This window comes from Moschus berezovskii, chromosome 9, assembly GCF_049115385.1.
Source record: "Moschus berezovskii isolate FMDL1 chromosome 9, NW_MosBer_1.0, whole genome shotgun sequence".
NCBI classification, from domain to species: domain Eukaryota; kingdom Metazoa; phylum Chordata; class Mammalia; order Artiodactyla; family Moschidae; genus Moschus; species Moschus berezovskii.
The window spans coordinates 86,825,306-86,850,691 of NC_142468.1; the positions used below are offsets into that span (position 1 = coordinate 86,825,306).

A 25,386-nucleotide genomic window follows, 5' to 3' on the forward strand; every position below is an offset into this window, starting at 1 on the left:
CTAGCTTTTATCTGGGAAAATCATTCTCTCTCCATTTTTTCGAAGGATAATTTTGCAGAGTATGTTATTCTTGCTTGGCAGTCCCCCGCCTGCCCCTCCCCCTCATCCCTTTAATTAGATTATCCTGCTCGTTTTCTGACCTGTGAAATTTCTGCTGAAAAATCTCTTATAGCCTTATAGGGGTTCCCTTGTATGTGATAAGTTTTTTCCTTCTCTGCTTTCAAAATTCAAAGGTCTTTGACTTCTGATAATTTGATTACACGTCTTGGAGTGTGTGCATTTTTTTATATTCGCTTGACTTCTTGAATCTGGATGTCTATTTTCTACTCCACTTTTGGGAAGTTTTCAGTCATCATTACTACTGAATAACCTTTCTGGTATTTTCTTTTCTGTCTGGGATTCAGTGTATATATTGGTTTGATGGTGTACCAGTAAGTCCCTTTAGCTTTGTTTATTCCTTTTTCTTTTTTTGACTGAATTATTTCCAGTAATTTGTCTTCAGATTCATTGATCCTTTCTCTTGTTTTATTATCCAGTCTGTTGACAAACCACTGAATTTTTCACTTTAGTTTTCATGTTCTTCAGCTCCATGATTTATATTTTGTACTTTTTAATATATACATATATATACATTTTTGTTCACACTGTGTGGTTTGTGGAATTATAGTTCCCTGACCAGTGACTGAACTTGTGCCCCTTGCTATGGAAGTGTGAAGTCCTATAACAGGATGATCAGAAATTGCCTTAATATTTTCTATCTCTTTTGAAATTCTGCTTTGTTGAAATTGTTCATGCTTTGGTCTGTTGCCTGTGGTTAGCATCTTTATGACAGTCAATTTGAATTTTCTGTCAGGCAAATTATATAGCTGTTTCACTGGGGTTTCTGGATATTTATTTTGTTTTGTTTGAAACATCTTTGATTCATTTTCCTCAGCCTCAACTCTCTGCATTAGTATCTGTGCATCATACAAAACAGGAATCTCCCCCAATCTTCACTGACTGGCCATGGACAGCAGAATACTGTCATCAACCAACTTTTCCAGAGACTCTGGGGGCCTGAATCAACTCTTTCCCTCCTCAGGGAGTAGCAGGAGGTTGTAGTCCAGGTTTCTTCACTCTCTGCTGAGGAAGCAGGGGAGCTATGTTGTTTGCCAGTTGAAGGTGCTGTCCCCCTTCTCCTCCAGGTGGCTAAACTGTACTGGACACCTCAGACTTCCAAGACCAGTAAAATAGACAGTCTCACCTCTGGGGAGCACCCTAAGAAACACTGGGGTGCTGCACATACGAACTAACCCCTTCCTTTGGGAGAAGCTCAGAGCTATGAGGTCTCATCCCAATTGTATGGCACTGTGCTGGGTCAGGGACTCTGATGTGAGTCTGTCCCAAACCTCCTTACTGGTTTTGATGATTTTTGTGTTCACCTGCTATACAGGAGACTTTCGATCAGTTTCTGGATTTCTCAGGGAATCTGCGAACTGTTGCTGAAGGTATGTTTGCGGGGGATGCAGGGTCCATCACTATCTTGCTGATGTCACCCCAACACGGCTTCTATTTTTTCCTGTTGTTGACAGTGTTACAGTAAGCAGAATTTTAGGTTGCTGGTTATTTCCTCTCAGCATTTTTAAGATGTTTCACCATCTTTTGGATTCCTTAGTTGCTAATGAAATGCCAAAATAAACTAATTTTCATTTTTTTGTAATATCTGTATCGAGTTGTTTTAAACACAGTTTGTCTTTGGTATTTTGAGATATTACTCTTTGTTCATTTTCCTTTAACCTGTCTTGGATTTTTTTGGCTCTCTGAATTTTATAGCATCTTTCATAAATTTGGGCAAATTAGAATAAGCCCAAATGACTTAGAAGTCATTATTTTTTAAAGTAATTTCTCTAAAATTCCAATACATTGGACCTGTTCGTTATATCTTAATTCTTTAATCTCTGTTCTTATTTTCCATCTTTTACTTCTCTGAGATATATTCTGGGTAATTTCTTCCTCATATCTTTCAGCTTAATGATTTCTTTGTAGCTATTTAATTTGTTCAGTTCATTTCAGTTTGTAATTTTAAATTGTTTTTTCTTTAAAAAATGATTTCTTTCCAAATGTGCCTAGTTAATTTACATTATTTATTTATATCAAGTGTTACTTTATTAAATCAAATAAATAGACATTTTATACTATATGTTTGATAATTCTGACATCTTCAATCTTTGAAAGGAAGAGTCCTGAGAGTGATTTTTCATTTTGAGCTCATGTTCCTTTGAATTTTGTCAGAATTCTGGGTTTATAGTATACTTCTCAACAGATTATTTGGATTTGCTCCCTCCAGGTGCTTGAGGTTACCACCAAGTCAGGGTAACATTAAGCTACATTTTTCCAGTTGAGTTTTTTCCTCCTCTAAAATCACAGAAGTGTGATTTCAGGCTTCAAACCTGTGTGAGAATAAGCTTGCTATGCATTTTCAGAGAAGACATTTTTCCTCAATTTGTATCTCCTTCACCCAGAGCCATGGCAGTTCAGTTCAGTTCAGTTCAGTCGCTCAGTCGTGTCCGACTCTTTGTGACCCCATGAATCACAGCACGCCAGGCCTCCCTGTCCATCACCAACTCCCGGAGTTCACTCAAACTCATGTCCATCGAGTCGGTAATGCCATCCAGCCATCTCATTCTCTGTCGTCCCCTTCTCCTCCCACCCTCAATCCCTCCTAGCATCAGACTCTTTTCCAGTGAGTCAACTCGTCGCATGAGGTGGCCAAAGTATTGGAGTTTCAGCTTCAGCATCAGTCCTTCCAATGAACACCCAGGATTGATGTCCTTTAGAATGGACTGGTTGCATCTCTTTGCAGTCCAAGGGACTCTCACGAGTCTTCTCCAGCACCACAGTTCAAAAGCATCAATGCTTTGGCGATCAGCTTTCTTCACAGTCCAACTCTCACATCCATACATGACCACGGGAAAAACCATAGCCTTGACTAGACTGACCTTAGTTGGCAAAGTAATGTCTCTGCTTTTTAATATGCTATCTAGGTTGATCATAACTTTCCTTCCAAGGAGTAAGCATCTTCTAATTTCATGGTTGCAATCAGCATCTGCAGTGATTTTGGAGCCCAAAAAAACAAAGTCTGACACTGTTTCCACTGTTTCCCCATCTATTTCCCATGAAGTGATGGGACCAGATGCCATGATCTTCGTTTTCTGAATGTTGAGCTTCAAGCCAACCTTTTCACTCTCCTCTTTCACTTTCATCAAGAAGCTTTTGAGTTCCTCTTCACTTTCTGCCGTAAGGGTGGTGTCATCTGCATATCTGAGGTTATTGCTATTTCTCCCGGCAATCTTGATTCCAGCTTGTGCTTCTTCCAGCCCAGCGTTCCTCATGATGTACTCTGCATATAAGTTAAATAAGCAGGGTGACAATATACAGCCTTGACGTACTCCTTTTCCTATTTGGAACCAGTCTGTTGTTCCATGTCCAGTTCTAACTGTTGCTTCCTGATATGCATACAGGTTTCTCAAGAGGCAGGTCGGGTGGTCTGGGATTCCCATCTCTTTCAGAATGTTCCACAGTTTACTGTGATCCACACAGTCAAAGGCTTTGGCATAGTCAATGAAGCAGAAATAGATGTTTTTCTGGAACTCTCTTGCTTTCTCCATGATCCAGCGGATGCTGGCAATTTGATCTCTGGTGCCTCTGCCTTTTCTAAAGCTGCTTGAACATCTGGGAGTTCACGGTTCACATATTGCTGAAGCCTGGCCTGGAGAATTTTGAGCATGACTTTGGCAGAGACAAGCACAAATCCCACCACCAACTTCTGAGAACCTTTCTTTATCCCTAATTCATCTACTTAAGATGTGTATTTCAAGAATTCAGGCATTAAATTGGAGGGGATGAGTTCTCTGATTAGACCTCACCACAAGGTATTGCCGCCAATGTCACCTCTTCATACCAATGTGTTGTCACCTCAAGACATTGAAATTCAGGGTTTACGTTAGCAGGAAGCAGCAAGCAACCACCCCCAAAACCCAAGACAAACATCTGTGTGGTACTTTACAATTTCATATTCAATTCTTTTTTTGTGGCTTCTTGTCTCTGAGGAACTTCCTCACTTACAAACTCAATCATTCACTGAAAGGGATTAAATGCTCTCTTCTGCATTTTAAGACATTTCTCTGCGTCTTTGTTCAGCCAGATGACCTTGGTTTCTACTTATGTAAACTAGGAGGTGAGGGTCATAAGCTGAGTAAGAAGGATGAAAAAAGTCTGCTGAAGAGTAGAAAACATTTGAAATGGTGGGAAATGGGAAAGCAAGATAAACAGTGAGTACTAAATAAAAAAGCGTATAAATGGTATTCAGAAAAGTTCATAGGCAGGAGATCACTTGACAAGACTTTATAGCTCATGGGCTATACCATAGTCTCATTTCTGATACATATTAGACATAAAACCTTGGACAAAACACACTGTTTATACCTACCTATTTCATAGGGATTGTGAAGACATGTATTGTGAAGTGCTTTGAAAATACTAAATCACATAGAATGTAAGACACTGTAATCATGTCTTTGCCATAGAAATGTATCTCAAACTCTTGCTTTACAGATGATCTCAGGAAAAATAGAATCAAGTTAATGGATAGAACAGTTTAGTAGATTTGGATAAAAACAGTTTATAATCACAGTTATGGATAAAAATCTAACACCGAGAAAAGCATAGTTTCCAGTAGATAGTAACTGACTCATGAGGTGGGACTTAATTTGTTTTTCAGGTTTTTCTGTTTAATAGAATTTGCTGAAACCAAATTAGCAAAGCCCTAATTATTATGGGCCATTTGCCATGATATAAAAATAGTTTTGCTAAGTAAAACTCTAATATATTAAAGCAACTCCATCAGTAAGATTTTACCTGTAGTAATCAGAAGTAACTAATTGAACCAAGAAAATCTAAGAGAATCTTAGCATTCATATCATAGGCAATGTTTTAGGCACAAAATATAAAGAGCCTAAAAAGTACACAACTAATTTACCTCATATATTCATCAAAATTAACTCCCACATTTTAGATAGTTAAATATTTTCAAGATTTTGGTCTTTTCCAGATTGTCATCCAAAAATATATCACTATTGTTCTATGAGTTTAAAATATGATAAAGTAACTTCTTATCCTTAGGGAGTTTCTATTTTAGGTAATAAAAGTACTTTTGTGAGAAATCATAGACCATTATAACAAAATAACAAAATGAAAGTACCTGTTAAGTTGAACTCCATCATGTTCTTTGACATTCCATCAATATTTGGAAGAATATATCGAATGTCAGGGACAATGACAGCAGCCATGTATGTGAGAGTTAAGATTCTGAATTTAATTTTCCTAGCTGTATTGGCATTGTGATTTAGTAAATGCATTTTATTGCGATTAAGCAACTGGCACTCATGTTACAAAACTGCAAGAAAAAATGTCAATATGGGTCATGGAGGTGAACTCATTGATTTTGGTATGCATCAACAACACTGCAAAGATACTAGCAACTCTCATTTTAAGTCCTTTTACTTGTTCCAATGGTAGGTAGCATGTTTAATCAGATAATTTTTTTTAAAGACTGAACCCTTCTCTGGTAAAAGTACAGGAGTGTGAACTTTTCTTTGGTAAAGTGCATGTTCTATTAATCATGCTGGAAAAAGTTCAATAGGTGTTTTAAACTTAGTGCACAGGTTTATTATTTTTTTCCAACTATTTGTTCCAGGAGGTAAGTATGTAAATCTAATTATTTCAGAAAGGGCTACCTCCCCTTACTTGAATTCCATTCAGGTATGGTCAAGAAAAGAAAGAGAGGTTTAGGCAGTCTTAACTTTTTGAAAACTTATTTTTAGAATAATTACCACAATGTATTTGAAGTAGTAAAGGTTGTTTTACAAACCTTATTTTTATACTGTTCTATGGTTCTTTGTAACTAAGTCTTTAAGTCAGAATTCAACTTTAAACTACTACTATATGTTTTCAATTAGTGAGAAGTGGATACAACAAATACTTTAAAGAAGTCAAAAGTAAAATAAAACTGGCATTTAATACGACAGATTGGGTAATCAAGAAGCAACTATTTAAAACAGATATAAGGGTCTTTTGGTTAAAAAAAAAGTCAACTGTTAAGTTTTATATTTGTCACCATGTAGATTTTCCCTACCACTCTGCTGTAATACAAAGAACTCACTGGGAAAGCCTTATTCATTCAGAGTGATCAATAGTGCTTCCAATTACTTGGAATTGATATAAAAATTTGAATTCAAAAACTGGACATGGAACAATGGACTGATTCCAAATTGGGAAAAGAATATGCCAGTGTGGTATACTGTCACCTTGCTTACTGAACTTATATGCAGAGTACATCATGTGAAATGCCCGGCTGGAGAAGCACAAGCTAGAATCCAGATTGCAGGGAGAAATATCAATAACCTCAGATAGGCAGATGACACCACCCTTATGGCAGAAAGTGAAGAGGAACTAAAGAGCCTCTTGATGAAAGTGAAAGAGGAGAGTGAAAAAGTGGGCTTAAAACTCTACATTCAAAAAACGAAGATCATGGCATCTGGTCCCATCACTCCAAGGCAAATAGATGTGGAAACAATGAAAACAGTGAGAGACTTTATTTTGGGGAGCTCCAAAATCACTGCAGATGGTGACTGCAGCCATGATTCAAAGACGCTTACTCCTTGGAAGAAAAGCTATGACAAACCTAGACAGCATATTAAAAAGCAGAGACATTACTTTACCGACAAACATTGTCTAGTCAAAGCTATGGTTTTTCCAGTAGTCATGTATGGATGTGAGAGTTGGACTATATAAAGAAAGCTGAGCACCGAATTGATGCTTTTGAACTGTGGTGTTGGAGAAGACTCTTGAGAGTCCCTTGGACTGCAAGGAGATCAAAATTGTCAATCCTAAAGGAAATCAGTCCTGAATATTCATTGGAAGGACTGAAGCTGAAGCTCCAACACTTTGGCCACCTGAGGCAAAGAGGTGACTCATTCGAAAAGACCCTGATGCTGGGAAAGATTGAAGGAGAAGGAGAAGAGGACGACAGAGGATGAAATGGTTGGATGGCATCTCTGACTCGGTGGACATGAGTTTGAGCAAGCTCTGGGAGTTGGTGATGGACAGGGAAGCCTGGTGTGCTGCAGTCCATGGGGTCTCAAAGAGTCAGACACAACTGAGTGACTGAACTGTTTTAAATACAGATTGCTTTGTATTTTTCCTATTGAATATGGAAATGATTTCTGGTTTAAAATGTCTCTTTTTAAACAGGTAAAAATATGCTCTTTTAAGTATAGTTATGTGTCTTAAAATCGTTCGTTTTACAAAAAGACAAGGATAGACAAACAACTTACACTCTTTCTAGAAGACACTCCAAAAGGAAAAAATCTTTAGCCCAGTTTCTTTCCAAATTATGTTTTCTAGGATAATAGAACCTTAACTGTTTTTTAAAAAGTACATGACACAAACCAGATATTCATTTAATAGGAAGACTTTTAGACATTTAAATATCTTCCTCACTAGCTTGGAATAACAGTAATCAAAAGTCTGAAAATCCAATCTGGATATTGTGTAGTTTACGCTGTAGAAGTATACTTTCAGAATTTCAAGCTTAAATATAGATGCTTTTTCCCTATTGTGATAATGTTTAGTCAATTTGTGTTTATCTTAGGGTGAGAGGTATGACTGGGAGAAGGCACAAGGGGACCTCCGGGGCACTGAAAATGATGCATATCTTAATCTGGGTGGTGGTAACATGAGTGTATGCATATATAAAATTTCACCTACCTGTATATGTAAGCTTTATGTACTTTATGGTATATATTTCTAGAAAAAGTAAAAAGGGTGTTTAGTTACTTATGAAATGCCCAACTATTTTATAATGCCTCATTAATATGACTTTGTTAGTCAAAATGGTATAGGGAAAAAACAAATTATCTGATATGCATGGCTTAAAGACTGCTAATCATGCTTAGGCAAACTATCTGAAGCTAGAGCAAACTTTTAGCTATGAGATGTGCTGGTAGTGTATCAGAAACTGACAGGAAGAATACAGTGTATCAGCTTAACTATAAAGACTGAAGTATTGTAACAGTTTAAGCAACAACCAGAAGATCAGAACATCTGCAAATAAATGATGTGACTATGGCATGTTTATTTATTTACCCATGCTTTTTATTTCTGCTTACTGTTTGGGTTTTTGTCACTGTATTGCTTGGACTTCCAAATGATTGGGAATTAGTTCTGTTACATATCCTTAACTGTTGTTTTTAGTGTGGTAAAAAGCTGAATTTATGATTGTGCTTTTAAAATTATGCATTCAACTTCATAGCTATTACTGGAGAAGAGTTGGTTTATGCAGGAAATACAAACACACGATCTGCCTCAAATGTTTTTTACTTTTGCTCAGAACCACGTTAATTCTCAGCACCTCCAAAAGACTTTGAGAGGATTAGCTGCATAGACCAATATTGTTCTATATTAGTCAGTATTAAGCATATGATGTCACCTTGTTTCCTCCTCTCCTTAAGCTTTTTTTTTTTTTGCGGGGGGGGGAGGGGAGTGGGGTTTTTTTTTTTTTTTTTTTGGTAATTCTCAAAATTCCGTGGCTTAAATACCACTAGCTGGCACACATGATTGATAAACTTACACTCTCAAACCTGTTTGAAATGGGTCAAATACCTAAGCGCTGCAGAACAATGCAAACCAACCAGCAATTCCTCATAAAAGAGAAAGGGGGTGTGATTAGGTGCCAGCTATTAAGCAAGTTATTGCACAAACAGTTTGGTGGTTTGTTTCTGCAATAGGCGCAGGTTAAACTAGTATTTTCTCTTTATTAGCTGGAAAAAATAGAAAAGACTAGGCTTTAGGAGATAGAATAAATAGTCGAGGCATGAAGCCACTGGGGCAAACACACTCTGGGCTTTACGGAGGTCTTTATACTGACCCTCGGGATTGGTTACTGATTATTAACCCCGCCGGGGAACTATCGAAGGGAATCTGTGTGAGGCTTATCGAGCCCCGGGAAAGGAGATGCAGGAGGGAATATAAGCTTCTAATAAAAGAAACGCAGTAACAATAGCAGAGGAACAGCTCTGCCTGGTGACGTAATGGCTGGCAGCAGTCCAGCTTCAGCAGAGCTGCTGCTACCTCAGCATCCAACCTCTCTCAACAGAGTCCAGCTTCGGCAGAGCTACCCCGGCTGCTACTTCTTGCCATGCCACTTTGTCGGTGCCACCGACACCTTCGTTTACAAGGGCCAGGACGCCAAACAAAGGCTGGTCCTGCTGTTTCAAGTTGCCTGAACACACACTCTCACTCACCACACACCCCCCGCTCCCCAAGCCCCTCAGTAGTCGAGTCAATCGGTTGCTTAAGTTTAGGGCCAGAAACCTGGCGCACACTCCAGGCGTGCCTCAGTTTCCCCGGGTTGCTCTCGGGTCCGCTTCTCCTGGTCCGCACCCCAACCCCCCAACCCGCCACCGATCCTCAGCCCGAGTGAAACGCGGCGGCCCCACTCTCCCGCCCGGCCCCGCGTGCCGGTCCTCCCGCCTTACCTCCGCCAGGTAGAGGTTGAGGAGACAGAGCGTGGAGAACTGGAGACAGGAGGGGAAGCAGTAGAGCAGCCAGTGGGGGAAGAAGTGCAGGTGAGCGGGCGGCCGGAGCAGGGGCAAGGAGCCGCTGAGCGAGAAGGCGGCGGAGAAGAGGGTGGTCCTGAGCGCTGCCCACAGGAGACAGAGGAAGAGACAGAGGCTCTGGTAACTCAGCCGCCGCTCGCGGTACAGGAGCAGCCGCCACAGCTGCAGGTAGGCAAAGGCGAAGAGCGCGGCGTAGAGCAGGGCGTGCAGGATGCTCAGCGCCAACTGCACCGAGCCAGGCACCGCGGCGCCTGAGGCGGCAGCGACGGCGTCTCCGCCGCCCCCGCCGGGCGTCGAGGGCTCGCGGCCGGCCGCCGGACCCGGCACGGACACCCTCATGAGGGGGCTGGGGGGCGGGCGAAAGAGCGCGGGAAGGAAGGGGCCGGACTCGGAGCCGCCGTCGAGGGGGAGAAGGATGCCCCTCTGACCCCCCACCCACCCCAACCTCCAACCCCAGGAAGCGCCGTGACAGGACCCTGAGCCCCGCGGAGAGCAGCCGCGGCTCCTCGGACCCCGCCTCCTCTCCCCGGCCCCCCACCCCCCGGGGGTCTCGGCTCCTCCTGCTCCGGCTCGGCTCGGAAGATGCAAAAAACAACTCTCGGCTGGAGACAATCAGCTGAGAAACCCGAGCTTTTGAGGCGCTCGCTCCGCACCTTGGGCTCCAGCCGATTGGCCCAGGAGGGCACGCCCCCTGGGCGCCGCGCTCGGAAGACCACAGGCCACAGGACCCGTCGCTCAGGGACCCCACGATCTGATTGGGCGTTCGCTTTCCCCCGCTTGCTCCCGCCCTTTCATTCCCAACCACGCTGCCGATTGGCCCAACTACTGCACGGCCTACTCGCGCTGGCGGGTGGACTAGACGTCGCCTGTCACCGGGGTGGCTCTTGCCCGCCCCCTGCGCTTCCCATTGGCTGGAGAGGCTGCACGTAAGGCCCACGAGGACAGGGAGGAGCCTCGTGGGTTGTTTTTTGCCCAGCAGTCCGACTCAGATGAGCGGTGCAGGCTGCTGCTGCGGAGGCGGGAGGACAGTGAACTCGCAGGTAGGGGGAGCGGTTCGCGGTTACTGGGCAGGCAAAGCACGGCCCCGCCTTCTGGCTCTCATCCTTCACGTGGAGGGAACTGTCGGTCCGCAGTCCAGATCCCAGCCGGCAAGTCTTGTCCTCAGGTCTCGGGTACGTAGGTGGCAGCGCGGGTCCTGGGGACGAGGGTTATAGTATCTGCAACCAGGGATGCTTGCCGGCATTCGGACCTGGTGGGTCTACCTCAGCAACGACCGCACTACCCGGCTGTGGAGTTTGGCTTAAATAGGGCCTCACCTGGATGCTTCTCAGGGACGTTTTGTTTTCTTCTTTTTCCCTAGCATGAGCGCCTATAAAACGTGAGCCCTTTGTGGGGAGAGGGCGAGGAATGAGGCGAAGGCTGAACGGAAACTCTTAAGTAAGAGACCTTTCCCCCTCCCTCAGGACATGTTCCAGAAGAGAGTGGAATGGGATATGGAAAGAGAGTGGGATGGGTATGGAAGCCGTCTCTGGGTAAGGAGAAAGTGGGCATTTAAAACTTAGAATTTGGAGAGATGCTGTGAGCGTTAAATTAGGCAAAACGAGAGAATCAGAATTTTAAGTATTAGATGGATGTCTGGAGAGGAAAAGGGGAATAGTCTGTGCTTTTTAAATTCCAGATGTATTCCTTCAAAGACCGGGCCTGTGTGTGGGTGGATGGTTGCGCAGTATCTAGGGCTCAGAGATAAGGAAACAAATGCTATATTATGTTACTTACTGCTGTAAATAAGTGAGGAGTAAATAGATCTCCCCACATATATTGGACTGACATATTTGTTGACTTGGGGGGAGGGGAGTTGTTTGGTAACAAAATGAGCAAAGTAGAGGAAAATGATGAGAGAATCATTTGTGTTCCCCTTAGGATGGGTGGTGCATCCTTATTTAAGTATCCCTGTGAAAGACACTGCTACATTTATTTGTGTAGCTAAGACTCAGCCTTTCCTAACTCACCGACCTAGCTAAGAGATTCACAGTGAAGGTAAAAGTCTCCAGATTGTGGGAAAGTAGTTCAGCCAGGCACCACATGTTGGTGTGTTTTGGGTTCTGTATAGGGTGTGCTGACAAACCGATGGATGTTGAGGTCTGGTACTGTTCTGTGAAGATCCCTCAGATGAAACACTCAGCTGAGCAGGTTGTACTGTGCAGCCAGCCTACAGTAGGGCATACTTGGAGTGAGAAGTTCACAGGCCTAATCCAACATCAGTGCTCTACAGAAGGATCTTGGTTTTGTTTTGTTTTGTTTGCAGCTTAAGCCTTTTGCCTCATGTATTCATAGAGAATGTGGTTAGGCCAGTACACTGATTTGAAAGGGTTCAGAGAGCTTCTCGCCCCAGTGAATTAACTGATTGCAGTTACATACTTAAGCACATCAATTAAGCATGGATTCGGAGTTATGTGCTTTTAGGCACTTGCCAAAATCAGGAAAGCCACTTATTTTCTGGCATGTTTTATTTTTGCCAATGCTATAGAAACAGGAGATACAAGTTTGATCCCTGAGTTGGGAAGACCCCTGGAGAAGGGAATGGCAACCCACTCCAGTATTCTTGCCTGGAGAATTCCTTGGATAGAGCAGTCTGGCAGGCTACAGTCCATGGGGTTGCAAAGAGTCAGACACTACTGAGCATGCACACACATGCTTGTTTCACATCTTTGCTTGCGAGATTTTATTTTTAATTTCAGAGTCATAGGAAATCTGGATAGTCACCTTTTCCTCCTCCTTTTTGGGGGCATGTATATGGAGAGGTATAGATAGAAGATTTGCCTCACTCCCTCAGGGAAACCCTTTAAGTGGAGAGGTGTTGACTCCTTTTATTGCCTCCTTTGGGTCATAAATGATAAACTGTGAGATTTATCGTTTATGAGATCTAATCAGCATTTTATTGGAGGCTGGTTCAGTGAACAGGTTCTGTTCCCCAATAGCAGTGTTAAACTGTAAGTAAGTTTACATCCTAATTTTTGACAGGATGTTCTTACAGGAACTTTGCAAGTATTATATGCCCCATTTGTTGCAGAATACGAAGTGTGACTTTTCCCAGAGAATGATGCCTGCAGATCTTGGTGTGTTTTGTTTAATGTTTAGAGTTGCTGATTTCCTCTTTCTTAAAGGGGAAACCATTAGTTTTATGTTTAAGGATAAAGGGAATTTAGGCCTTTACAGAGGAAACTAACCAAGGGTCTTTTAGAAAAGCTTGTACCTGGAAAACCTAAAATTTGAAATGTGTCCCTGATGCACAATGGTTGAATATTGTTGTTTTGGGAGAGGAGGTTAACACAGTGGTGTTTCAAATGTTTGAAAGCAGAACTGTTTGCCAAGTGTTCTATATAGGACCCAGTTCCCAAATGAGATTGCTCCAGCTGAAAAGGGCCGTCAGCTGCTCCATCCGCACAGAAGGGCAAATCCGTGTCCACTCCTCTCACTAGCAGGAGGATCTGTGTTTTTCTCCTGAGGACTTCCTCCTCCTTTCTCAGAATTCTGGTGCTGAGCAAAACAAACTTTTGTTGCCATTAACATTTTATTTACAAGCTTTAGCCCTTTTTGTACTAAAACTTCATGCATCCATTCTCACAGTGTTTGTCATCCTCTTGTATTTGTCCTTGGTTAAATGTCACACACTTTTTCCCAACTTTGAAATGACCTGTGCATGCATACTTGCTTAGAGTTTAGGGATGAGGCAGAAGTTATATCTTACTACCTCTGATTCTTCAGCCAGGAGCATCATATTGAAGAACTGAGGGCTCTCTCCCGATCCAAAGTTTATAAGAGTCTGCACTTAGTGGGGAGGTGTCTGTGTGTAGTATTGGCAAATATTTGCGCATGAGTTAATTTTCTTTTCATATTGGCACTGGTTGTGGTAACAGCCAGTTTCATTTTAGTGTCATCTTCCTTTTTAAAAATCTTCCTAAAGTGAAATCAGGTCAATTTCTTTTGAATTCTTTGAAATATATTCCTTTAAAATCTAGGATATGTGTTTATGTTCAAGTCACTCTCTTCTTAGCTGTTACTAAAACAAATAGGGCTAGATTGGGTTATAGTGTAATAACAACCCTAAATCTTTAGAAGTTTAAATCAAGATGTTTATTTTATGTTAACACTAGAAGGCTGGGAGTTTTGTCCCATATTGCCCTCTTCCTGAGACTTGGTTCAACAGTTTGAGTGTTTTCATTCATTGTGGCAGAGACAAAGTATATCATAACACATACACTTTGACTTTTAAAAACTTTTGTAAGTTACATATGATACTTTGCACATTTCTTTGGCCAAATCAAAGCATGGCCATATGTAACTCAAGGAAGGGGGGACATAGAATTTTAACAAGTGTAGGGATCTAGTAACATTTGGACACTCTACCATTTTTATGAGTAGATATTCTCCTTCCTATGCTGCTGCTGAGTCACTTCAGTCGTGTCCGACTCTGTGCGACCCGATACACAGGGGCCCACCAGGTTCCCCCATCCTTGGGATTCTCCAGGCAAGAACATGGGAGTGGGTTGCCATTTCCTTCTCCAATGCATGAAAGTGAAAAGTGAAAGTGAAGTCGCTCAGTCCTTCCTATATGTACTTCGAATAATCTGCCTGCCAATGCAGGAGACGTGGGTTCAATCCCTGGGTCAGGAAGATTCCATGGAGAAGGAAGTGGCAACCTACTCCAGTCTTCTCTCCTGGGAAGTCCCATGGATAGAGGAGCCTGGCAGGCTGCAGTCTATGGGGTCGCAAAGAGTCAGGCACGACTTAGTGACTAAACAACAACTGTATTCTTCTTCCTGTATGTACTTCATCCTTGGCTCTTCCCTGTGGAGATAACCCCTAGCTCCCATTCAGTCACTGTGTCAAGCTCTCTGGGATCTCTGGTAGTCTCTAGCAGTCTGGACTTCATAAATTATCCGTTTCCCTTACACTGTTGAATTCATAGAGTAGTTGTAGGGACATATAACTACAATATGTGTTCTTATTAATAATATTTGAAGAGGAGAAAAAGGGAAGACATAAACCAGACACTGAACTGTATGTAGCGGTTTTGGAACCTTGCTGGACAGATGTTGCTAGGGCTCAAAGTGTAAGAAAAATGAAATAAAAAAGCATATCAAATGACTAGTTAATATTTGACTAACCCACAGATTTACTTTGTGAAATTGGTATAAAAGCTGCTAAACATTTATAGTCAGTTTCTGTGTTTTTCTCATTATTGTAGACCAGTGCTGCTGCTGCTGCCGCTAAGTCGCTTCAGTCATGTCCGACTCTGTGCGACCCCATAGACGGCAGCCCACCAGGCTCCCCCATTCCTGGGATTCTCCAGGCAAGAACACTGGAGTGGGTTGCCATTTCCTTCTCCAGTGCATGAAGGTGGAAAGTGAAAGTGAAGTCACTTAGTCGTATCCGACTCTCAGTGACCCCATGGACTGCAGCCTACCAAGCTCCTTTGCCATGGGATTTTCCAGGCAAGAGTACTGGAGTGGGGTGCCATTACCTTCTCCTGTAGACCAGTGACAAACAGTTAATATTCTAGCACATGCCCTGGAGCATAGTTCTTTATGGTCCTTGGCTTTGGCTTGCAGGAGATCCTTCAATTTTTATCTTTGGCCACATCTGAAGTTGGACTTTGGAGAATATGGCTTTTTTCCGCGGCTGAGCAGTTTTGTCAGTGTGTTTCCTGAGCCTGCAAAGGTGGGGACTTAGGAATTGTTTTAAGTTTTGAACAGCTAGTCTTTTAGATGGTGGTATTTCTTTGATAACTTTTCCTTTATTTCCTTGTTAAACATAATCAACAGCAGCTATCACAGACTACTCATCTTCTGTCTTCCAGCCTCTTCTCTTAGGGCCATAAATAAGTTCTTTAGCCACATGAACCTAGCTACATGCTCATAAATTAATTAGGTACTTCTCATTCCAAATTATTGTAGCGACAGTTAGATCAAATGTTTTGTTATTCCTTAACACGAATCGTTTGTTGAGGTCCTGTCTCTGCGTTTCCTTAAAGAGAAAGAGTTTCCATGCGTAATCTTAGAACAGTGTCCTGCTGCTTGGCCCCTGAGCCTATGTGTGGGGTTCTTGTTGAGGCAGCACCTCACTTGTAATTTGTATGCTGGTGAAGATAAACTCGATTATGCTGCAGTATGCACCCCCTGCCACACCAATCTCAGTGGTTTAAGACAACAAAGTTTGTTTCTTCCTATGTCATATAGTCATTGCATACCACCTGGGGGTTCTGTGGGCTGCACCCCATCTGGGACCTCTGCTGACAGACAGCCACCATCTGAGTGTTTTCAGTGAGTGTGACAGAAGAAAAGAAAGCCAGGCATGTTGCACAGTAGCTGTTAAACTGTTGCGTGAGACAACCTTATGTGCTTATAGTGTTGAAAGAGCAAGGTGTATGGGGTTTCAGTTTATCAGCTCTATTGCAAATTGAGAACTAAACTGTTTCACATTACCCCTGAAATGTTAAATTGAAGAGTAAATGGTCTTCATGAACACTAAAATGGTCAATGTCTAATTTAGTATGATTTTTTTCCCTAAATTTTTTATTCTTCAATCTCTTCATTCTTTACTGAAAAGTTCCACTCCTATCCTTATGAGGAATTCTTGCCACTTTTTTTTTTCCTGTCTCCTGTTTTGACATAGTGATCTTTTGCTTAAAAGATAAGGAATCTATTTGAAATTAAAATTAAAACTCTCACCTATACCTGTTGGTGTAGCTTTACTTTCTAAAAGTATGTTTAATATAAAAACTTATTTCCCAAAACTATGTTCTTTTAAACGTAGATAATATATATCAGCAGTAGAAAAGCTTCCCGAAAGAAGAAATTCCAAAAGAAATTTGAAAGTAGCAAAAGTCTAAGAGAACTGCAGTGGACACAGGACAGCGTGGGAGTAAGTACAGCATGAAAGAAGATGAGAAGATGATGTAGAGACTCAATCTGCGTTCAGAAGATGGAGCTGATTTAAATATGAGCTGAAAGAGCTATTTGATTTTCTGAGCTGTATAAATCCATCCAAAATTGCCAAATGTATATTTGGAAGGAATGTTCTTAAATAGTTTCAGTAGATATCCTCTAGGGTAGGTGGCCCCAACCTTTTTGGTGCCAGGGACCAGTTTTGTGGAAAACAGGTTTTCCATGTACGGGGGTAGCGGGCAGGAAGGGTGGTTTCAAGATGATTCAAATATATTACATTTATTATGCACTTTATTTCTATAATTATTATATCAGCTCCACCTCAGATCATCAGGCATTAGATCCCAGAGACTGGGGACCCCTATTCTAGAGGATTTAAAGTAAAAAGAATGTAGACTTATATATTTTGGATCTCATTTTCATATTGGTGGTTTTAATTGCTATTTGAGTATTAATTGTAAATCTACTCTAGGTAGAGAATGATTAAATACCCTGTTTAAAAAAATTGGATTGAATGATGTTTGAGAATTAATTTTAGAATCCTTCAAAATGACGGCTTAACATACACCAGTAAGTGGGGCTTCCCTGATGGTTCAGTGGTAAAAATCCACCTGCAATGCAGGAGATGCATGAAACTCAGATTTGATCCCTGAAGTCGGGAAGATACCCTGGAGGAGGAAATGGCACCCCACTCCAGTATTCTTGCCTGAAAAATGCCATGGATAGAGGAGCCTAGTGGACTATACAGTTCAAAGGTTCACAAAGAGTCACACAACTGAGCACACACACACACCAGTTAATAGCTATTAAACATAATATACTTAGTATTGTGTTTTCCAGATATCTTTGATATCTTTTCTATCAAAAATTAATAGTATTATCAAATCAGTGTCATTATATATCATCCCCTCTCACAATTTGTACTAGAAGGAAATAGTTAAGTATTAGCAAAATCAAACCTGAGACTAATTTCTTATATTATTCTTTTTACAGATTTTACTTCATTCATTCATTTAACAAATTCCTGGGGCACAACTTTGTCGAATGCCTACTCTTGCCAGGTATTGTCCTGGGCAACAGAACACAGCAGTGAAGAAAAATAGATTGTCCCGTCCGTATACAGCCACAGCTGATGATGTCTTTCAGTTTCAGTGTGTTTATAGCTGGCATCTCTTTTGTCATGATGTGCATTTTTTATACATCAGCGGTAGACTCTCCAGAGCTGAGTCCTCAGAAATTCTTCAGTACATTGCAACCAGGAAAAGCCACCTTAGTTTATTTTTGTCAACCTGGTAAGTATTTTTTACATTTTAATATGATTTTTGTGATGTTTCTGTTGGTGTTTAATCATTATGCTCAGGGAGAACTTGTTGTCAGGATTAATAAAATGTGCTTTAAAGGTGCTGCTATGATATGCTTACCTGGGTCTGAATCCTGACTTTGCTTCTTGACCTGTTGTGTGACCTGGGTGGTCAAGTCACTTAATCTCTCCGTGTGTCTTTTTTGTCATCCATAAAGAGGAAATAGTGTGTGCTTTATAAATTTGTTGTGACGATTAATTGACTTAGCTCATGTCACTAATCCATAGTAAATACTAGGTGAGAATTAGCTATGAGTAATATCATTTCATCGTCATTTCTAAAAGTAAATATTTTGATATTTTTAGCATGTAAATATTTTTAAAGTATTTTAAAACTTTAAATATAGTAATACTGATGCTTAAGTTTAATACTCTGCTTTAACCACACTGTTAATTACACTGAATTACTTAATACAGCTATTGAACGTAACTGATCATTGTCACGGTTCTATTAAAATTTCTCATGCCTTAAAAAATACTATTCTTGGAATTAGTAAGTGAAGTGAATTTACATATTTGTTGGCTCCCTTATAGGGCTTCTCTGGTGGCTTAGAAGGTAAAGAGTCTGCCTCCAATGCAGGAGACCTGGGTTCGAACCCTGGGTTGGGAAGATCTCCTGGAGAAGAGAATGGCAACCCACTCCAGTATTCTTGCCTGGAGAATTCCATGGACAGAGGAGCCTGGCAGGCTACAGTCCATAGGGTCACGAAGAGTCAGGCACGACCGAGTGACTAACACATTATTATAATTCAGTTCAGTTCAGTCGCTCAGTCGTATACGACTCTCCGCGACCCCATGAATCACAGCATGCCAGGCCTCCCTGTCCATCACCAACTCCCGGAGTTCACTCAAACTCATGTCCACAGAGTCGATGATGCCATCCAGCCATCTCATTCTCTGTCGTCCCCTTCTCCTCCCTCCCCCATTCCCTCCCAGCATCAGACTCTTTTGCAGTGAGTCAACTCGTCGCATGAGGTGGCCAAAGTAATGGAGTTTCAGCTTTAGCATCAATCCTTCCAATGAACACCCAGGACTGATCTCCTTTAGAATGGACTGGTTGGACCTCCTTGCAGTACAAGGGACTCTCAAGAGTCTTCTCCAGCACCACAGTTCAAAAGCATCGATTCTTCGGTGATCAGCTTTCTTCACAGTCCAACTCTCACATCCATACATGACCACGGGAAAAACCATAGCCTTGACTAGACGGACCTTTGTTGGCAAAGTAATGTCTCTGCTTTTTAATATACTATCAAGGTTGTTCATAACTTTCCTTCCAAGGAGTAAGCATCTTCTAATTTCATGGCTGCAATCAGCATCTGCAGTGATTTTGGAGCCCAAAAAAATAAAGTCTGACACTGTCTCCACTGTTTTTCCATCTATTTCACATGAAGTGATGGGACCAGATGCCATGATCTTATTTTTTCTGAATGTTGAGCTTCAAGCCAACCTTTTCACTCTCCTCTTTCACTTTCATCAAGAGGCTTTTGAGTTCCTCTTCACTTTCTGCCATAAGGGTAGTGTCATCTGCATATCTGAGGTTATTGATATTCCTCCCGGCAATCTTGATTCCAGCTTGTGCTTCTTCCAGCCCAGCATTCCTCATGATGTACTCTGCATATAAGTTAAATAAGCAGGGTGACAATATACAGCCTTGACGTACTCCTTTTCCTATTTGGAACCAGTCTGTTGTTCCATGTACAGTTCTGACTGTTGCTTCCTGACCTGCATACAGGTTTCTCAAGAGGCAGGTCAGGTGGTATGGTATTCCCATCTCTTTCAGAATGTTCCACAGTTTATTGTGATCCACACAGTCAAAGGCTTTGGCATAGTCAATGAAGCAGAAATAGATGTTTTTCTGAAACTCTCTTGCTTTCTCCATGATCCAGCAGATGTTTAATCTCTGGTGCCTCTGCCTTTTCTAAAACCTGCTTGAACATCTGGGAGTTCACGGTTCACATATTGCTGAAGCCTGGCTTGGAGAATTTTGAGCATGACTTTACTAGCGTGTGAGATGAGTGCAATTGTGCGGTAGTTTGAGCATTCTTTGGCATTGCCTTTCTTTGGGTTTGGAATGAAGACTGACCTTTTCCAGTCCTGTGGCCACTGCTGAGTTTTCCAAGTTTGCTGGCCTATTGAGTGCAGCACTTTCACAGCATCATCTTTCAAGATTTGAAATAGCTCAACTGGAATTCCATCACCTCCACTAGCTTTGTTCATAGTGATGCTCTTTAAGGCCCACTTGACTTCACATTCCAAGTTGTCTGGCTCTAGGTCAGTGATCACGTTATCGTGACTATCTTGGTTGTGAAGATCTCTTTTGTACAGTTCTTCTGTGTATTCTTGCCACCTCTTCTTAATATCTTCTGCTTCTGTTAGGTCCATACCATTTCTGTCCTTTATCGAGCCCATCTTTGCATGAAATATTCCTTTGGAATCTCTAATTTTCTTGAAGAGATCTCTTGTTTTTCCTATTCTGTTGTTTTCCTCTATTTTTTGCATTGATCGCTGTGGAAGGCTTTCTTATCTCTCCTTGCTATTCTTTGGAACTCTGCATTCAGATGCTTATATCTTTCCTTTTCTCCTTTGCTTTTGGTTTCTCTTCTTTTCACAGCTATTTGTAAGGCCTCCTCAGACAGCCATTTTTCCTTTTTGCATTTCTTTTCCACGGGGATGGTCTTGGTCCCTGTCTCCTATACAATGTCACGAACCTCCGTCCAGAGTTCATCAGGCACTCTATCAGATCTCGTCCCTTAAATCTATTTCTCACTTCCACTGTATAATCATAAGGGATTTGATTTAGGTCAAATCTGAATGGTCTAGTGGTTTTCCCTACTTTCTTCAATTTCAGTCTGAATTTGGCAATAAGGAGTTCATGATCTGAGCCACAGTCAGCTCCTGGTCCTGATTTGCTAACTGTATACAGCTTCTCCATCTTTGGCTGCAAAGAATATAATCAGTCTGATTTCGGTGTTGACCATCTGGTGATGTCCATGTGTAGAGTCTTCTCTTGTGTTGTTGGAAGAGGGTGTTTGCTATGACCAGTGCATTCTCTTGACAAAACTCTATTAGCCTTTGCCCTGCTTCATTCCGTGCTCCAAGGCCAAATTTGCCTGTTACTCCAGGTGTTTCTTGACTTCCTACTTTTGCATTCTAGTCCCCTATAATGAGAAGGACATCTTTTTTGGGTGTTAGTTCTAAAAGGTCTTATAGGTCTTCATAGAACCATTCAACTTCGGCTTCTTCAGCGTAACTGGTTGGGGCATAGGCCTGGATTACTGTAATATTGAATGGTTTGTCTTGGAAACGAACAGAAATCATTCTATCGTTTTTAAGATTGCACCCAAGTACTGCATTTCGGACTCTTCTGTTGACCATGATGGCTACTCCATTTCTTCTAAGGGATTCCTGTCCACAGTAGTAGATATAATGGTCATCTGAGTTAAATTCACCCATTCCACTCCATTTTAATTCACTGATTCCTAGAATGTCTATGTTCACTCTTGCCATCTCCTGTTTGACCACTTCCAATTTGCCTTGGTTCATGGACCTAACGTTCCAGGTTCCTATGCAATATTGCTCTTTACAGCACCAGACCTTGCTTCTATCACCAGTCACATCCACAACTGGGTATTGGTTTTGCTTTTGCTCCATCCCTTTATTCCTTCTAGAGTTACTTCTCCACTGATCTCCAGTAGCATACTGGGCACCTACCGACCTGGGGAATTCCTCATTCAGTATCCTGTCATTTTGCCCTTTGATACTGTTCATGGGGTTCTCAAGGCAAGTACACTGAAGTGGTTTGCCATTCCCTTCTCCAGTGGACCACATTCGGCTGTGGTCCATGTGATCAGATTGACTAGTTTCCTGTGATTAGGATTTGAAAATGGTATGTTAAAATCATTTTGAAATTTTTGTAAATGTGTGTTGTGTAGAGTATTAAACTTGGAAAAATAATGACAACTGTTCCATTTAAGCTAAACATTTATATATCCAGTTAATGTTTAGAAAGCTTTTAAGGTCACAAAATGAAAATATTTCATGATAAAATATTAGAAATAAGAATAATGAGGCAATAGGAAATAGGGTACAAAAATATATAATTTGGTTTGTTTAGTTACTTATTTGTTGTTGCATAGTAGTTGGGCAAACTCATATATTTCTTTTGCAGTTTGCAGCTTTTGGCTTTAATTTTAAAAATTCATTTTCCTAAGGTGCAAGTCAAAACATTCATAAAATATTTCTTATTTTAGAGTGTCCAAGAACTTCTGTGTTTCTTGAAGAACTGAATGGGGCTGCTAAACCTCTCCAGGACTATGGAATTTCAGTAGCAAAGGTAAAAACATATTTATGTTAATAAATTATTAGTGACAAACATTTTACAGCTGTGTGACCTAAGAGTGAGTATCTAAAAATAATGTGTGTTTTCACATCTTTTTTCAAACTGGAAGAATATTTTTTCTACCTTTTTTTTCATAAGAATAAGCAGATGGTTCCAAATTATTGTACAAATTAGTACAAATACAGAGGAAAAAGCTATTTAAAATTCTTAGAACTTTATTTTGTAAACCATTCTATTGGAGCTATAGTGTCATTTTTTCAGTCTTGTATATAGGCTTTTTTTATTTTGCCTAAGAAATATATCATAATAGGTATTCATAACTATTAAAACATTTGTATTAGCACAAACTGGGATATCAAAATTGAAGTAATTGAAGTGTGTGTTTTTGTTTTTTCTTTCATATTCCATCTTTATAATTGCTTATATTGTGGTTGTCATATTTACTTTTAGAAAAATGTTAAGACAGACAACCTAATTTGAAATTACATATTTAATTTCTCAAAAAGTGTTCAAACTTGCTGTGGAGTATTACGGAAAATTTCCAGATGCATCATGGTTTAAATAGCTTCATGAGCCTTTCATTTAGTTTAAACTTAGAATTTGTATCTCAGAAAGTGGAATGATTAATAACCCAGTGATTATTAAATTCTTTCAGATTAGTGTCTCTCTGACTTTCTGTGTACATTTATTCTTTTCTCGTTCATTAACCTTCCTCCTTTGAAAGATGACTGCTGTCTCTCTTGATCCCTGCAGCTTGAGTTCCCAGGGCAGGAAACAGAAAAGTTAACTGACTGTGACTTTTAAAGGGAAACTGTTCACTCTCATCACAGAACACTTCTGACACCAAATGTGTGTGTTTTCCATACCAAGCAGGTCTGACACCAACTACCCAGCGTTAGAACAGACCCCTCAGGGGAAGGGTACAGTACTGTGAGATTGCTCTCACTTCAGATTCCAGTCACAGGGAGTGAGAACATCCCCAGGTTTCCTTTGACTTCTGTAGAACTTGGCTACAGATGGGGGTTCTCACAACCCCCTCCTCAGGGTCCATAATTGGCTACAGTGACTCACAGAACTCAGGGAAAGACTTAACTGTTACTGGCTTCTTATAAAGGATATCTCAGGAACGGTGGAAGAAATACATGGGCAAGATCTGGAAGAGTCTCAAGTGCAGGAGCTGGGAAGTGGGGCTGAAAGTTACCACTCTCTAATCTTGCCTTTTGCTGGCAACCAGCCCCCTTCCTGAAGCTATCTAGGGGCCCCAACTGCCAGTCATTTCATTTGCATACAGACAGACACTCTTATCACTACCAGAGATTCCAAGGGTTTTAGAAACTCTTATATTTGGGGTTGCTGCTGCTGCTGCTGCTAAGTCACTTCAGTCGTGTCCGACTCTGTGTGACCCCATAGACGGAAGCCCACCAGGCTCCCCCGTCCCTGGGATTCTCCAGGCAAGAACACTGGAGTGGGTTGCCATTTCCTTCTCCAGTGTGTGAAAGTGGAAAGTGAAAAGTGAAAGTGAAGTCGCTCAGTCGTGTCCGACCCTTAGCGACCCCACGGACTGCAGCCTACCAGGCTGCTCCATCCATGGGATTTTCTAGGCAATAGTACTGGAGTGGCTTGCCATTGCCTTCTCCGATATTTGGGGTTAAAAGACCAAATATTAGAACAAAAGATACTCCTACCACTCCATCATTCAGGAAATTCCAGGGTTTTAGGTGCTTCCCTAGTGGCTCAGTCAGTAAAGAATATGCCTACAGTGCAGGAGACCGCTGCAGTGCAGGAGACCTGGGTTTGATCCCTGGGTCAAGAACATCCCCTGGAGGGGGAAATGGCAGTTCACACCAGTATTTTTGCCTGGGAAATCCCATGGACAGAGGAGCCTGGTGGGATACAGTCTCTGGGGTTGCAAACATCAGACATGACTTAGCAACTAAACCACCATAACCACCACCAGGAACTCTTGTGTCAGGAACAAGGGGTAGAGACCAAATATATATTTCTTCTTATATCATAGTTATATTCCTTGGAGAAGGAAATGGCAACCCACTGCAATATTCTTGCCTGAAAAATCCTGTGGACAGAAAAGCCTGATGGGCTATAGTCCAAAGATCACAAAGAAGTGGACACAACTAAGTGACTAAGCATGCGTGTATATACCTTAAAAAAAAATCTTTTTTTTAAAATGTCAGTTCTCTTTGTATAGAGGTCTCAGGATCTCGATTAACTGTGAACCATTTTATACTCTAGATGATAATGGCGTTCAAGCTTTGAATAAAAATTGAGATTTAGAAACAAAATACTAGGTTGGTATGACACTCGAAAGGGATAATCATACTGTTTATCTAGCAGTCAATAAACTAATGACTAGTAACTATGTGTCTGCTAACTGGAGTAGAATATGAAGGTTCATGCCTAAAGATTACCTTTATGAACTAACAGTTTGTAAAGCTTTTACAGTTGAGGACTTTAAGTTATGTGGGAGGGAAACTATGGTGAAAGAGATAGACTATCTTGAAAAAGATAGACCTAGACCTCGAGTACCTAGCTCAGTCCCTGGTACGTAATAGATACTCAGTACTGTTTATGAGATTGAAACGAGCTTACTATTATTTAGTCTCTTATTGGATTGTAGACTTAAAAAATATTCAAAACCTAAAAGTTGAGTTATTTTCTTAGGAGGGAATTTTTAGGACTTAAAACGCAGGAGCCAGCACCTCAAGTAACCCTGAGAGAATAGCTCTGAGGAGGTGATAGGGGAAATCAGATTTTGTAGAAGTTTTGCAAGAAAGGGCAGGTAGTCCAAATGTCAAAATTGATCGCTGTTAATTAAAGGAAAGTCAGATATCTCAAGTTAAGGAATTTAGTGCTTTTCTGTGTATGGGGATATGCAAGAGTCTGGGCTCACTGAGATCATTCCTTTGATATGTACCTCAGCTGTCTGGTGCCAGTATCCTGTATTTTTCGCATCCTGAGTTTTCTCAGGGCTCACCTTCGGTGTGGCTGCAGTCGCTAATGACCGTGACATCCTTTGTTTCCTGATATGGCAGGAAATACTCCATTTCTCAAGATAGAAAAATGACT

The 25,386-nt window shown here is 41.2% G+C and overlaps 2 protein-coding genes across 2 annotated transcripts in view; one reads left to right on the forward strand and one right to left on the reverse strand.

Annotated features, from left to right (window-relative positions):
• Positions 1–10,064, reverse strand: part of GPR137C (G protein-coupled receptor 137C) — a 60,482-nt gene extending 50,418 nt beyond the window's left edge. The window contains exon 1 of the mRNA XM_055437451.2: positions 9,576–10,064. Within this exon, the coding sequence (XP_055293426.1) occupies positions 9,576–9,995 (420 nt within the window). The 5' untranslated portion in view covers positions 9,996–10,064. The remainder of the gene's footprint in view (positions 1–9,575) is intronic.
• Positions 10,065–10,640: 576 nt separating this feature from the next.
• TXNDC16 (thioredoxin domain containing 16) overlaps positions 10,641–25,386 on the forward strand; it is a 92,943-nt gene continuing 78,197 nt past the window's right edge. Inside the window, exons 1-5 of the mRNA XM_088839908.1 lie at positions 10,641–10,828; positions 11,017–11,093; positions 16,473–16,580; positions 17,597–17,895; positions 22,214–22,296. Coding sequence (XP_088696034.1) covers positions 17,736–17,895; positions 22,214–22,296 — 243 coding nt within the window. The 5' untranslated portion in view covers positions 10,641–10,828; positions 11,017–11,093; positions 16,473–16,580; positions 17,597–17,735. The remainder of the gene's footprint in view (positions 10,829–11,016; positions 11,094–16,472; positions 16,581–17,596; positions 17,896–22,213; positions 22,297–25,386) is intronic.